Source organism: Mobula birostris, chromosome 5 (genome assembly GCF_030028105.1).
Source record: "Mobula birostris isolate sMobBir1 chromosome 5, sMobBir1.hap1, whole genome shotgun sequence".
In the NCBI taxonomy this organism is placed as follows: Eukaryota; Metazoa; Chordata; class Chondrichthyes; order Myliobatiformes; family Myliobatidae; genus Mobula; species Mobula birostris.
The window spans coordinates 168925416-168942108 of NC_092374.1; the positions used below are offsets into that span (position 1 = coordinate 168925416).

General features: G+C 41.8%; 1 protein-coding gene across 1 annotated transcript in view; it reads right to left on the reverse strand.

Annotated features, from left to right (window-relative positions):
* Nucleotides 1-16693, reverse strand: part of LOC140198020 (serine/threonine-protein kinase 24-like) — a 67580-nt gene that overhangs the window by 12855 nt on the left and 38032 nt on the right. Inside the window, exons 4-7 of the mRNA XM_072258829.1 lie at nucleotides 12013-12069; nucleotides 10536-10644; nucleotides 10300-10457; nucleotides 4197-4382 (exon numbers count right to left, since the gene is read on the reverse strand). Coding sequence (XP_072114930.1) covers nucleotides 4197-4382; nucleotides 10300-10457; nucleotides 10536-10644; nucleotides 12013-12069 — 510 coding nt within the window. The remainder of the gene's footprint in view (nucleotides 1-4196; nucleotides 4383-10299; nucleotides 10458-10535; nucleotides 10645-12012; nucleotides 12070-16693) is intronic.

Sequence of the window (16693 nt, forward strand, 5' to 3'; positions counted from 1 at the left end):
CTCACAGCCCTCTATTTTTCTAAGCTCCAGGTACCTATCCAAAAGTCTCTTAAAAGACCCTATCGTATCTACCTCCACCACCGTTGCCGGCAGCCTATTCCACACACTCACCACTCTCTTGAGTGAAAAACTTACCCCTGACATCTCCTCTGTACCTACTCCCCAGCACCTTAAACCTGTGCCCTCTTATGGCAACCATTTCAGCCCTGGGAAAAAGCCTCTGACTATCCACATGATCAATGCCTCTCATCATCTTATACACCTCTATCAGGTCACCTCTCATCCTCTGTCGCTCCAAGGAGAAAAGGCCAAATTCACTCAATCTGTTTTCATAAGGCATGTTCCCCAATCGAGGCAACATCCTTGTAAATCTCCTCTGCACCCTTTCTATAGTTTCCACATCCTTACTGTAGTGAGACGACCAGAATGGAGCACAGTGCTCCAAATGGGGTCTGACCAGGGTCCTATGTAGCTGCAACATTACCCCTCAGCTCCTAAATTCAATTCCATAATTAATGAAGGCTAATACACCCTACGCCTTCTTAACCACAAAGTCAACCTGCGCAGCTGCTTTAAGCGTCCTATGGACTCGGACCCCATGATCCCTCTGATCCTCCACACTGCCAAGAGTCTTACCATTAATACTATATTCTGCCATCATATTTGACCTACCAAAATGAACCACTTCACACTATCTGGGTTGAACTCCATCTGCCACTTCTCAGCCCAATTTTGCATCCTATCAATGTCCTGCTGCAACCTCTGACAGCCCTCCACACTATCCACAGCACCCCCAACCTTTGTGTCATCAGCAAACTTACTAACCCATCTCTCCACTTCCTCAACCAGGTCATTTATAAAAATCATGAAGAGTAGGGGTCCCAGAATAGATCCCTGAGGCACACCACTGGTCACCGACCTCCATGCAGAATATGACCAGTCTACAACCACTCTTTGCCTTCTGTGGGCAAGCCAGTTCCGGATTCACAAAGCAAGGTCCCCTTAGATCCCATACCTCCTTATTTTCTCCATAGGCCTTACATGGGTGCCTTATCAAATGCCTTGCTGAGATCCAGATACACTACATCTACTGCTCTTTTTTCATCAATATGTCTAGTCACATCCTCAAAAAATTCAATCAGGAGGGGGGATGGTGATGAAGGTGGGGGGGGTGGCTGGGTTAAACAGTCAAAATGTAATTGGCAATTGGTTGCATTGAATGTAATTTGTTGGTGTTGCAATAAAAATTAATTTAAAAAAAATAATAAATTCAAACAGGCTCGTAAGGCACGACCTGCCCTTGACAAAGCCATGTTGACTATTCCTAATCATACTATACCTCTTCAAATGTTTATAAATCCTGCCTCTCAGCATCTTCTCCATCAACTTACTAACCACTGAATTAAGATTCACTGGTCTATAATTTCCTGGGCTATCTCTACTCCCCTTCTTGAATAAGGGAACAGCATCCTCATGTTCTCAGTATTATTTAGTTAATTATTTATTATTATTAGTGTTTTTTCTATTTGCACAATTTGTCTTCTCCTGCACATTGGTTGTTAGTCAGTCTTTATGTGTAGTTCTTCTCTTTGATTCTACTGTATTCTTTTGTTCTACCGTGAATGCCTGCAAGAAAATGACTTTCATAGTATATGATGACATACACATACTTTGATAATAAATGTACTTGTTTACCTAAAAAGAATATAATAGCACTGGAGGCAGGTTGATTTCTCGGATGAGAGGGCTGTCCTATCAAAAAGGTTAGACAGATTAATTCTGTATTCCTTGGAGTTTAGAAGAATCTTTTTCCAAATAGATGATCCTAAGAAAGCTTGACCAGGCAGATGATAAGATGGAGATATGAGAGACTGCAGGTGCTAGAAATCTGGAACAGCACACAAAGGAGCTGGAGGAGCTCAGCATGGACAAACGACATTTCAGCTTGAGACTCTTCATCGGGACTAGATGATGAAGTCTGATGAAGGGTTTCGAGCTGGAACGCCGACTGTCCAATTCCCTCCATCGATGCTGCCTGACCAACCGGGTTCCTCCAGGTTTTGTATTGTTCTAGATGTTAAGATGTTTCTAACAGTGGGAGATAGATGAACAAGGGAACATAGTTACAAAGGAAAGGGCTGGTCATTTAAAATTGACCATAAGACATAGGAGCAGAATCGGGCCTTTCAGCCCATTGAGTCTGCTTTGCCATCCCATCATGGCTGATTATTATCCCTCTCAACCACATTGTCCTGCCTTCTCATAACATTTGATGCTCTGAATAATTTAAAAAATCAGCTTCAAATATACTGAATGACTTGGCGCACACAGCCGTCTGTGGCAATGAATTCCACAGAGTCATTATCTTCTGGCTAAAGCAATTCTTTCTTGTTTCTGTTCTGAACGGATGACTCTCTACTCTGAGGCTGTGAACTCTTGGTCATAGACAGCTCCACAATGGGAAACATCCTCCCTACATCAATTCTATCGAGGCCTTTCAATATTCGATAGGTTTCAATTAGATCCCCTCTCTGTCTTCCAAAGTCCAGTGAGTACTTTGAAGCCCAAAGCCATCAAATACTCCTCAAACATTAACCCTTTCATTCTCAGAATAATTCTCCTGAACTTCCTTTGGACACTCCCAAAGCACATCTTTTCTTAGGTAAGCAGATAAGCTCAAAACTGCTCACAATACCAACATTAGATCCTTGCTCTGATACTCTAGTCCTCTCAAAATAAAGCTAACAAAGCATTTGCCTTCCCTACCACCAACTCAACCTGGAAGTTGACCTTAAGGGAATCCTGCACAAGGACTCCTAAGTCCCATGGCACTTCTGATCTTTTAATTTTCTCCCAGTTTGGAAAAAAGTCCACTCCTTTATTCCTTCTATCAAAGTGCACAACCATACACTTCCCTACGCTGTATACCATCTGCCAGTTCTCTGCACATTCTCCAAACCTGTCCAAGTCCAGAAGACTCTCTGCTTCTTCAACACGACCTGCCGCTCAACCTACCTTCGTATTGTCCGCAAACATGGCCACAAAGCCATATGTACTGCCATCCAAGTCATTAACATAAAACTTGGAACTCTGCAGCACATAACTTCATCATTTCTTTATCCACCATTTCTACCTCTCCAATGTCATTTTCCAGAGGTCAAATATCTATTCTCATCTTTCTTTTAATATCTTTATATATCCAAAAAAAACTTTTGGTATCTTCTCTTATATCACTGGCTTACTTACCTTCATATTTCATCTCTTCTCTCCTTATGGCTTTTTTAGTTGCCTTCTGTTGCTTTTTAAAAGCTTTCCAACCCTCTAAGGATTGAGGTGCATAGCAACTTCTCTCAGAGGAGAGTCTCTGGAATTCTCTGCCTTAGATGTAGGTAGACAAACAGTTGAAAGGTTGGGAAATTGAACATTATAGGGAACAAGCACAGAAGAGCAATTGAGGCAGCATGGATCAGCCATGATCATACTGAATGGTGAGGCAGGCTTATTGGGCCCAGTGGCATACTCCTGCTCCTGTGGTTTAATGTTCTTACCCTTACCATGTGACAGTAATCAGATAATTGCTTATTAAGTATTGTCTGAAGATTAAATAATGACTAGAGCACCTGGAAATACTATTGTTCTTCTGCTGCAATCTCAAAATAAAGGGGAGGCAATTTAGGACAGAAATAAGTATAGACTTGACTTAGGATGGTAAATCATTTGAATCAGAATCAGATTTTCCATGACTAACAAATTATATGAAATTTGTTGTTTTGCAGTCAATGGAGGCTTACTCATTCACTGCATTCAAAGATGGATTTCTGGACATTAAAGGAATCAAGAGATAAAATAGAAAATGCCTTTGAGGTAGAAGGTCACCTCGTTGAGTGGAAGACCAGGCTCAGGGGCTGAATGACAAACTCCCACTTCTCCCCATGGCACTTTCCAATCCAAAGGAATAGACGAAGCAGAACTTAACTTCATGTTTCATTCAAAGGGCAAACCTTCAATACTGCAATGGAGAGCTGGCATAATTATGGAAAGTGATAATTATTGAAAAGTGATGAGTGCATCATCCAGTGAAAATGCCCAACATAAAGCCAGTGGAAAAGAACAGTAAGCATGTGGGAAAAATTGACTGCTGTTTCTCAAAGCTAAGGTTTTTGGGGGGAGAAAACATTAAATTTAAATCTACTTACAAAACTTGGTTCTTTATTCAAGCATGCTTCCACAAATTCTTTTAAAGACTTGCTGTAATTTCCCTCCAACGTCGGCGCATTGTTCTTCGGAATATGAAATAAAACTTTCATTGGATGCAGCTCCGAATGCGGTGGTTCTCCTTTTGTGAGCTCTATTGCAGTGATTCCCAAAGACCAGATGTCAGCCTGTACAAACACAACAATAAAGGGAAATCACAAGTCTGTACATGGGGTTACAGATATTATCACTGTTTCAAGCTGCCAAGTTATCCCTTCTACTCTTCCTTCTAATAATGTCCAACATACAAGTTCTTGTTTATAACATGCAGACCGCTTTTTATTTATTTAAAGATACAGCACAGTAACAGGCTCTTCCAGCTCAATGAGCATGCAGCATCCAATTATACCATGTGACTAATTAATATCTTTTGGAATGTGGGAGGAAACCCACCAGTCATGGGGAGGATGGACAAATTCCTTAAGACAGCGGCAGAACTGAACCCAAGTCGTTGGCACTGTAATAGCATTGGGCTAACAGCTACAATACCGTACTGCCCCTTACTCACCTGGATGAGCTGTTCCACAATGCCTCAGAGTGTTCAACACCCCAATCTTTACAAATGCCCAACACCCAATAAGGGGGGTAAAAACATAGAACATTACAACACAATACATGCCCTTCAGTCCACAATGTTGTGCTAACTTTTTAACCTACCCTTCCTCCTACACACTATTTTTCTATTGTCCGTGTGCCTATATAAGTTTCTTAAATGAGCCTAATGTATCTGTCTCTACCACTACCCCTGACAGGGTATTTCACTGACCACCCACCTCTGTGTTAAGAACATCCCCCCTATAACCTTCCTCCAATCATCTAAAATTTTGCTTCCAGGTATTATCCATTTCCACCCTTGGGTAAAAGTCTCTGGCTAACCATTCTATCTATGCATCTTATCATCATGTACACCTTCATCAAGTCACCTCTCACCCTTCTTCAACCCAAACAGAAAAACCCTAGCTCGCTCAACTATCTTCTAAGACAAGCCCTCAATATCCAGATAGCATCCTGGTAAATCTCCTCTGTACCTTCTATAAAGCTTCCATATCCTTCCTATAACAGGGAAACGAGAACTGAACACAATATTCCGAGTGTGGTCCAACCAGAGTTAGAGCTGCAACATTACCTTGGAATCAGTCTGACTAATGAAAGCCAGCACAACCTTAAGAACCATTAAGGCAATAAGATCCCTCTGTTCCTCCAGATTGCCAAGAATTCTACCATTAACCCTTTAGCCTGCCTTCAAATTTGACCTTCCAAAATGAATCACTTCACACTTTTCCAGGTTGAAATCCATCTGTCACTTCTCAGCCTAGCTCTGTATCCTGAAAATATCACGACCAACCTTTGTATTATCTGCAAACGTACTAACTCACCCTTCCAAGTCATTTATAAAAATCATAACGAGCAGGGATCACAGAATGGATCCCTGTAGAAAAGCACTGGTCAGCAACCACCAGGCAGAATACTCCACACAACCACCCTCTGCCTTCTGTAGACAAGCCAATTCTGTATCCACACAGCCAGGTTTCCCAGGCTCCCACGGCTCATAAAGGGCAAATGAAGGGCTACTTCTATTTCATTCAACAATTGAGGCAGTCTGCAGAAGTTACACCCACACCAAGGGGCCCACTGACCCAGAATTGTGCGATTATTTTCACCCACTGTGAAGTAAACCAGCACAGGCTTATTTCATGAAGAGCAGAATGCACTACATAGTGACAAGTCAATCTGTTCTATGCCTCCACGCTTCAGAATATCCTTCTATTGCTTTTGATCAAAAATGTAGCAGCACAGAAGGCCATTTAGCCCAATGTATTTGTGCAAGAACTTATTCAGTAGACTTTTAAAAATTACTTCTGAAACCGCACTGGCCACAATTTCTGAAGTCATTCCAAACATTCTAATCTAATTTATTGTTAAAATGCACACCCTTCCTTTCTGGTTTTTATTCCAATAACCTTAAATCATTCACTGTGGTGACCAAACTTAACGAGACTGGAAAGAATTTCTCAATGTTTAATTTGCGAGTAGGAGCTCATCATTGACTTCGGAAAGGGAGACCGTGCACATGTTCCTGTCTACATTAAAAGGTGTTGAGCTGGAGTGGGTTGAGAGCTTCAAGCTCTGAAGTGTGAACATCGGTCCTAGTCTCACCATGTTGATGTCACGGCCCAGAAAGCTCACCAACCCATCTACCTCCTCATGAGACTAAAGAAATTCAGCATGTCCCCATTGACCCTTAAACCAATTTTTAATTGGTGCATCAAATAAAGCATTCTACCTGGATGCATAACGGCATGGTATAGCACTACTATGTACATGATCGCAAGAAACTGCTGAGTTGCGGACACAGCTTAGCACAAGAACCGGCCTCTCCTCTATGCACTCTATATTTGGCACTGCTTCAGTAAGGTAGCCAATATAATCAAAGACCCCACCTACACAGGACATTCTCTCTTCTCCTCTCTCCCATTGGACAAAAGATACAAATGTCTGAAAGCATGTACCACAAGGCTCAAGGACAGCTTCTATCCCACTGTCCCATCAGACACTTGAACAGACATCTTGTAGGGCAAGATCCTCACAAGAGGCTCATTATGACCTTGCATTTTATTGTTCACCTGCACTCTTTCAGTAGCTTTAAGAATTTATTTATTTAACTTGCATTGTTATTGTTTTACTTTATTTTAGCTCAAAGCATCTGAATGAACAGTATGCAAATTTTTCACACATCTTGGTATATGTGATAATAATAAAAACCAATACCAATTTACATTTTTTTTAAACTTCTGAAGACAGCTGTGGCCTGCAACTAATAGGCTGCTGGATAACCTGGTACTGGATTCATATCTGTGGATTCAGTTTTGTGAACTTCAGTTCTGAATGTTATTGGCTTATTTTTATTGTTTGCACGATTTATCGAGTTTAATGGTGCTGGTGAAGCCCAGCGACTGTTTACTAATGGCAAACTAAACAAAGACCACAACTACTTTATTAATAACACATTTTCTTGTAAAATCTATGGTAAACGATCACTGCAAGAGAGGCAAGCAAAGGCAAGGCTGAGTTGAAGGGCGAAGCGTACAATTACAAGGCTAAGTTGGGGCAAGATCAAGGCACGTTTGAGGCAAAGTCAGGGTGAGTGGAATGGAGAAAATTTGAAGCAGAGGAGAAGCAGGTTTGAGACCCATCCACCTAAATGAGAGCAAGGTTTCATAAGTGCCAGGCCTATTTGGAAAGGTCAGGTATGGGTCAAAACACAGCGGCAGAGTGTATCGATACAATAGGGCCCGGGTCCTAGTGCGAGGAATGACCCAATGTTTGGACAATGTAAACACCTGGCCAGATGGTTTGAAAGGCAGAGTGTCGCTATAAGAGGTAAGGGTTGGGCCGGTTCTGCTCACCACTCTGCGACGTTTACTCGGCTCTGTGCTGGTCTCAGGCTGAGGCCTACTCTGGTCTTCATGTCTATGGACTCACTTTTGTTCTGACTGCCATTTGCTTACTTTTAGTGTTTGCACCATTTGTTTTTGTTTTTCCCTCTCTCTCTGCACTTCGGGTGTTTGTTTTTTTTAAAAACGTGTTCTTTTGGGTTTTTCTGTGGCTGCCTGTAACAAGAGGAATGTCAAGGTTGTATAATGTATACATTCTTTAATAAATGTACTTTGAACTTCGAACAAATCCAATTACTCCAGCCAGCCCAAAGAAATAAGGTTCCTTATCCCTGTGACAATTCTGTAAGCAGAACGTCCAGAATGGTGCACAATATTTCAGCTAAGATCTAACCAGTATTTTATCAGTTATTGCTTAATATCCTACCCAGCTTCTTCTTATGTGTACTCGCCTTCTGCTCAGCCACTTTGTGCTGACATGATTCAGTCAACCAGAACAGCTTGGCCAAAATTCTAGCTTATACATAAATCATTAGTCATCTGCAAAAGACTAATATAATGCCTTTACTTATTAACGCATCCCAAGACACATCAAGGCAGCACTATACAAACACCAGGAGACACAAGAGACTGCAGATTCTGGAGCAATAAACAATCGGCTGGAGGAACTCCGTAGGTCGAGCAGCATTTGTCAAGAGGAAATGAACTTTTGATGTTTCAGGTCAAAACCCTGCGTCAGATTGGTTCTCCAGCAGTCTGTTTATGCATCCAACACCAAGTCATTTAACGGGATAGGGAGTAAAAAAAGAGAGGTTGTTCCTGTTGGTTTAACAAAGATAGAGATTTGAGAGGAATCCAGGCAACTGAAGGAATGAACACTGGCGATACATGTCAGACAACACTGAAATATACAACATTCACAACAAGCTCGAGGAACTCAGCAGGTCGGGCAGCATCCGTGGAAACGATCAGTCGACGTTTCGAGCTGGAACCCTTCGTCAGAAGCAACCCCGAAACGTCGACTGATCGTTTCCACGGATGCTACCCGACCTGCTGGTTCCTCCAGCTTGTTGTGAGTGTTGCTTTGACCCCAGCATCTGCAGATTATTTTGTGTTTACTGAAATATACAGATTGCGGAGGGGGGGGGGGGGGGGAAGCCAGTGTCTGTGCCAACAATCAAATCCTGTTTACACAAATCCTGCAATAATCGCAATGTTTTCATTCTCCCCGTACTTCCATCATCTCCCTCCAGATTCCATCACTCACCCACCCACACACCAGGTTAGGAGTGATCAACTAACCTACCAACTCAGATGTCCATAACATGTAAGGGGGGGGGGGGGGGAATAAAGCAACACTCCCAGGAAAGCCACCTGGTCTCAGAGAGAGAGTGTCTACTCCACACAGACAGTATTCCTGAGTCAGGATTGAACCTATGTCTCTTGAGCTGAGCCAGCTCGTCTAGTTGTGCCACTGTGATGGAACCTGGAATGTGTAAGGTGCTAGCACTAGAGGGACAGACAGAATGCAAAGGCTCGCATGATTGGATGGGATTCCAGAAGCAGATACCTTTGAGCACAACAGTTAAATTTGAAATTTTTAGCATTGCCTGACAAGGAATTTTTAACAGGTAAGCAGAAGGGAACAAGGCGAGTTAAGACTCAGAAAGCCACAGATTGGAAAACTTATGTTAACAGAAGGTGGTGGCCAAAAGCAGAACACTGCAGGCTTCCTTCTTACAGAAACTTGAACTTAACCACTGATGATGGCATCCAGGGTCGGAAGTCTGGAAGTCAAGGCCAGAAGGTCTAACCTGTGACTGGTGAGTCTTGGGCTCAATACCCAGAGGTTAGCAAAGCAGCAGGTTGAATTCCAGAGCCCGTTGAGCCTGGAGGTAAAAGCCCAAAAGTTGCAGGCTGAAGTCAGGGTAGAGGTCCAAATGTTGAAGCCCTTGGGTCAGTTTGCCCAAAGGAGGCCCGATATCTACAAGTCTGAGATTACAGGGCCAAGGACTGGAAGCAAACTGTCCTGGGGTTGGAGGTCCGGCCTTGTGTCGTTCTGTTGTTCACTGTGGGTATATATGCTGGCTCCAGCAGGTGTGGTGACACTCCTGGCCTTCCCCCAGCACATTCTTGGTTGTTAACACAAAAGGCGCATTTTACTTTATGTTTCGATGTACATGTGATAAATAAATCTGAATCTGAAATCTGAAACACCAACAGAGAGCTGCAGCGCATGCAGTGTCTTATCAGGTATTGCTCCAAAGTAAATCAGAAGCAGGGACCAACGTTTGGAAGTGTGCATTCAAATCCCACAATGACAGTTGGGGAATTAATATTGTTAATTAAATCTAGAATAAAACAGAGATGCCACTAATGGATGCATGAAAACAACTGGATTGTTTGAATACTCATCTGGTATATTATGGAAAAATATCTTTTGGGGAAAGAAATTCTGTGATCCCAATCTATACCTGACTCCTAAGGTTGGCCTTTTATTGCCATTTTAAATGACCCAGGAAGCTACTAGATCAAGGACAAGTGATGACAAGTAATACACATTGGCGCTGCTTGTAATACCCAACAACACAGGCTAATGGCGTCCATAAATAATATGCTCAGCAGCAATCATTCTGGGAGGAAGACGTACCTTGGAATCATAAGCTGACTGCTTGATAACTTCAGGTGCCATCCAGAATGGCGTACCCACAAAAGTATTTCTCTTTATCTGTGTGTCCGTCAGCTGCCCAGCCACTCCAAAATCCGCCAGCTTCACTTCACCTTGCTCCGATAGCAAGACGTTAGCCGCTGGAAAAAGGCAACACGAAAATCAACAAGAGCCTCCTGCATTATCACTTGGCTGATAATTACCTTTGCATTTCCTACCTTTGATATCTCTGTGGATTTTCTTTTCTGAGTGCAAATATTCAAGACCTTTTAGGATTTCTCTTAGTATTGTTGCAATCTGGTATTCATCCAGTGATCCAGGTTCCAGCTGGAGAGAAAAATTACAATCAACATTACATTACTGATAAAGAATCCACTAGAATGTGTCATAGCAACAGAGAAACAATCAGCTCCTCAGACTTGGTTGGCCTTTCATGAAGATCATGATCTTCATTTGAACCCATCTTGATTCTATAAATCTTATAACTGATTTAGCAAAAGAACATCCTACCAACTTAGTTTGGCTCCTAGACCACCAGGATTTTTGACGAAAAAGCTGCAGCTCCTCAATGCCATTGTGTGAGGTGTTCCCAGCCACCTGACTCTAGTTTTAAGGTAATGACCCCTTTTCTCAGTTCCCCCTTTCGGAGGATACAGTTCCCCTCTCCAACACTATCAAGTCCTTCATGACCCTCAACAATGACGCATTCATTAATCCCTTACATGCAAAAATACACAGCCAGGTAAATGTTTTCAATTCATCTCTTGTACTATCCTAGTGAAAGTGTATTTCACCTCTTCCAATCCTATCCAAGGCTGAATAAGGAGCCTATCTGAATGAGCTTCCTTAGTATATTTCCATGCACGTTTCTATTCCTCGGGCATATACTTTGAATTTCTCATTCAAATCTATCCATTCCATCAGAGTTTTAAAGACTTTCCATTCATCAAACAAGGGCAAGTTTCCAATGCAAATATTATTGCGCATTTCCTTACAACATGGAATATTTAGCTAATTGAATTTGGCTGTCAGACCATCAATCCCAACCCCATGGTCCCCAGTTTTTTTTTCCCAGCCAATTTTCCTCTCCCAAATTTTCCTTGATTCTCTTACCATCATCTACACTACGAGTTTAAAGCGGGTAATTAACCAGCGCACCTTGAAAATGCAGGAGAAAACTGAGCACCTGGATGGAAGTCATGTGGTCACAAGTAGCACGTGCAACCTCCACTGGAGGTCAGGATGTCTTAGCTGTGAGGCTCAGGAAATAAACAAAACCCTCCTGCTCACTTGGAGAGAAATGTAACTTCTATCCCAATAAGGGTAGAATAAACTTGAATTCCTCCAAATATAATTTTGTCAATACACTTCTAAAAATCTAAATGTTTCACTGAGTTACAATCTTCATTGAAACTGCACAGCCAGAAAACAGTTTTAAAAATGACAATCAAAATTATACCATAAATCACTCAGTGGTTTCAACTGTAAATGGCAACTGACACCAACAATTCTCTCATTTTATTGCCTTTTAAACCCTTGAAGGTTTATTTAGTTTTCTAATAAAAACTTACAAAATCTAGTCTGGGCAATGTCACAAGGATAATCTCCATGGTACAATAGCCCTGTAATGATTAATTTCATACAAAAATGGTCTTCTAATGAATATTTAATAACGGAATTTAAAAAAATACTTACCAAATCTAAAGCAGAGCCACCACCTAGATATTCCATTATAATCCATAATTTTGTATCCTGTGCATGAAAAGAATAATTATTAAAATATGCCTACAGAGTTAATCACAAAGCAACGAACATCAAACACTGGACTCATATACATTATGGATTTCTATCACCCCACTACTTGCAATTATGTCTCTCAGCTCTGAAGCTATCTGCTTCCTTGAATTCTTCCTCTTCCAGGATACTCTGTTCATCACTTGCCCTAATAACTTGCTCTTTGATACAGAACCATTCCGCTCCCAGTCAGGGGTTTCTCTCAATACGCCATGCTAGTCTTTTGTTTATTACTCATTTTGAGATACAACATGAAAACAAGCCCTTCAGCCCACCAAGTCGACATTGACCATCAATCACAGATTTATATTCATCCCATATCATTTCCATTTAGGGGATAGAAGGATGTGGATCATCTAAGTCATATGGAATTTGCTTAGACTGGCCGCATGGTGGCAAGGACATGATGGGACCCATTCCTGCGCTGTACTGTTCTACATTCTTCAGATAATTGCTCACTATGAGTAGTTTAATTAATGAGAATTGCAAATGAATTCCCATAACAAACGATCAAGCCTTAATTTGCAGTTGCCTTCCAGTTGGTTAAGAAACCTTGTCCAAATTCCCTCGAAAACAATTTGAGGCAATTTTTAGTCCACACAAATGTACAGTGTTTAGCAATTATTAAAGAGGAGACAGGAAGGGGAAATAAAAGTATTCTGAAATGAAAATGGAAAGAAAATATAAAGCATGATTTTGTGTGAACGCAAAATTGTGAACTAAAAATATTGCCCTGAATGCTGAAGATAACATCCTGCCTCATGATCTTTCAACCATCTGACGAAGGGGCAAAGATCTGAAATATTGACTCTGCTTCTCCTTCCAAGCCTACCGCCTGACCTGTTGAGTTTTTCTAGGACTTCCTATTTCTATTCTTTATTATACGAAAACTGATGGGGGCTTGTTTTAAGCCCTGTCCAAAAAATACAACTTCTGATTGTGATGAACTCCCTCAATATTACCCCTCTATAGCTCCGCACAATCTTCTGTACTACCCCTGCAGTGCTCCTTTGTACAGGCCCCTGGAATGGACAGTACCCTCGCCATGCCTGTAAACCACCCACAACCCCCAACAACACACTACTCCATCAACCTAGCATCAAAGTGTCCACTTGTGGACATTTGTGTTCCAGTCTCCCAAATGGAACTCAAGAGCCAAAACCTCTGACTCAGAAGCCAGAAGTCGACTTACTGGGCTGCAGCCAACAGAACAAAAGTGGACGTGCATTTTTGAGGATGTTATGGGGTCTTATCAGATCACTCAAATACTGACTGCATTGCCTGACGGAATGATCCAAGATTTACAGCAGCACTTGAACAGAAAAAAGATACAACATTTGGAAAAGGCGTGTGGAAGTAGCTGTATTGATCTTACAGACAGAAGGCATTGATCCAAAGAGCTGCAAGGGCTCCTGTGTAGTTATCATTCACTTATACCACGACATTTCTCAATTCAGACAATGCAATTCAAAACGAACAAAATAGCACAAGGGACAGTACAGCTGACTCATGCTTCCTGCTTCTGATGCTGCCTCAATGCAGAACAACTGGTTTCTTGCCATGTTATTTTGACATGTAACTTAATAGGGGTTGAGCTAATAACAACCTACTGAGGACCAAGGAACAAGACGCAGATGCAAAAGAATAAGAAAAAATGCAGATGCTGGAAATGCAAAATAAAATCAGAAATGCTGAAAACATTCAGCAGGTGAAGCAGCACCTGTGGGAAGAACAGTTAAATCTTTGGCTTCCAGGCTGTACATTGAATTCTATAACTTCAGATACTTTATTTTCTTGTCAGTATCATGCCGTCTCTGCTGCAACTTGTCCCCCTGTGACTTTGGCTCGATTTAATCCCTCTCTGTTTGCACATGCTGAACTGGCAGGGATGTCCAAAGACAAACGTTTTGTTGTTTAAGTTCTTTTAGAGTCATACAATACAGGCCCTTCAGCCAAACTCGTCCATGCCCATCAAAATGCCGTAACACCATAAAATAAAAGTCAAATTTATTGTCGTATGCATAATTGCAATGAAAACCTTACTTACAGCAGCATTTCTGTCTCATGGTGAAGGGAAAGAAATAAGATGCTGACAAAAGATAAGGTGGAACAAGTAAATGGCTGAAGAAGAAAGAATCTAACAGCAGAGGAGAGTGGAAGAAAGGGAAGGAGGGGAACAACAGTCCTTCTAATTTGGAATGACCAATATGCACAATCTTGTGCTGTGCAATTTTGTGCCCAGTGACAGCAACATGAGAACACTGAACTTTATATATAGAGGTACTCATTTTAACAGCTAGCAAAACACTGTCAATAAGAACTGTTGATTTCCTCTGGGTTTGATCGTTTTCGCTCTCGTTCATCGGCATTCTCACAAAATATATATAGCAAACCTGTAGCGGATAATGAAGGATTTTCTCACCGGAGGTTTTGCACACCATCCATATGGGATTTGCTTGCTAAGTGATGCTTTCAAAAGTCAAGTTTCCAAACATCACTCCACTTCATCCCTCTTGCAAGTTCTCTAGCACCTTTGGCATCATGACAATACACACAGGTAACACCAGTTTCTGCATTTTACATAAATATTTTTCGTAGCTGCACGTTCCTGGCCTCATGAGCTTACGTTGTAGCAGTTTTTACTGTTTCATTAGGCCATCCCGCTTTAAACGAACTAGCAATTCTTTTGCGCTTCACACCCTTCGCTTCTTCAGAATTTGATACAGCGAATCAATAATTTCTTCAATAAAAACAGTATAATTAAGCTAGTTCTAAAACCTACAGAAAAATCACCTCAAATGCCACATTGTCAACAACATCCACATCAGAAACCGGAAAAGGAAATGTGATTGTGTACGATTGTCAAATACACTGAACATCCCAATGAGGTGGAGGGTGACAACCTTTTGTGGGCAGTTTAAAATTTCTTTGTGCACTAGTAGCAAAAGATGTGTGCACACGCATATCTTAGGGAAACAGTGGAGGTGATGGGCAGGTGAGGAGAAGAGGAGGGGTGAGAAGGTGGTCTCACCCATGATCTGCCAGCTTATACTATTTCCTCTCAACCCACTTTTTTATTTTAGCTTCTGCTCCTTTCATTTCCAGTCTTGAAGGGTTTCAGCCAAAAACACTGACTGCTCATTCCCCTCCATAGATGCTGCCTTACTTGCTGAGTTCGTAGGCAGACTTTTGTGTCGTAGGCAGACTTACTAACCCACCCTTCTATTTCGTTATCCAGATTGTTCATAAAAATCACAAAGAAGAGGGGTCCCAGAACAGATCCCTGCAGAACACCACTGGTCACCGACCTCCATGCAGAATATGAACCATCTATAACCCTTTGCCATCTGTGGACAAACCAGTTCTGGTTTCACAAAGCAAGGTCTCCTTGGATCCCATGCCTCATTACTTTCTGAATAAGCCTTGCATGAGGAACCTTATCAAATGCCTTACTGAAATCCATATACACTATATCTACTGCTCTACCTTCATCAATGTATTTTGTTACATCCTCAATCAGGTTCGTAAGGCACGACCTGCCCTTGACAAAGCCATGCTGACTATCCCTAATCAGAGTATGTCTCTCCAAATGCTCATAAATCCTGCCTCTCAAGATCTTCTCCAACAACTTGCCCACCACTGAAGTAAGACTCACTGGTCTATAATTTCCTGGGTTATCTCTACTCCCTTTCTTGAACAAGGGAACTACATTTGCAACCTTCCAGTCTGGTGCTTCTCCCATCCCTATTGATGATGCAAAGTTCATCGCCAGAGGCTCAACAATCTCCTTCCTCGCTTCCCACAGTAGTCTGGGGTATATCTCATCCAGTCCCAGCAATTTATCTAACTTAATACTTTTCAAAGCTTTTCAGTTTGTTCCAAGTCATCCCCACAATTGCTAAGGTCCTTTTCACTGGTGAATACTGAAGCAAAGTATTCATTAAGTACCCCTGCGACCTCCTCCGGCTCCATGCACATGCTTCCACTGTCACTCCTGATTGGTCCTCTTCCTTCACGGCTCATCCTCTTGCTCTTCACATACTTATTGAAAGCCTTGAGGTTTTCCTTAAGCTTGCTCTCCAAGGCCTTCTCATGTCCCCTTCTAGCTCTCCTAATTTCATTCTTGAGCTCTCTCCTGGCACCCTTGTAATTTTCTAGAGCTCTAACATTACCTAGTTTCTTGAACCTTTCATAAGTTTTTCCTTTCTTCTTAACTAGATTTTCTACATCTTTTGTACACCATAGTTCTTTTACCCTACCATCCTTTCCCTGCCTCAATGGAACATACCTATGCAGAACACCTTGCAAATGTTCCCTGCACATTTGCCTCATTTCAGCCGTGCATTTCCCTGAGAACATCTGCTCCCAATTTATGTTCCCAAGTTCTCGCCTAATAGCATCATATTTCCCCCTACCCCAATAAAACATTTTCCCAAATTGTCTGTTCCTGTCCCTCTCCAGCACCATGGTAAAGGAGATAAGAGTTGTGATCACTACCTCCAAAATGAGAGACCTGACACCTGACCAGGTTAAAATACCAGATCAAGTATGGCCTCTCCTCTAGCTGGCTTATCTACATATA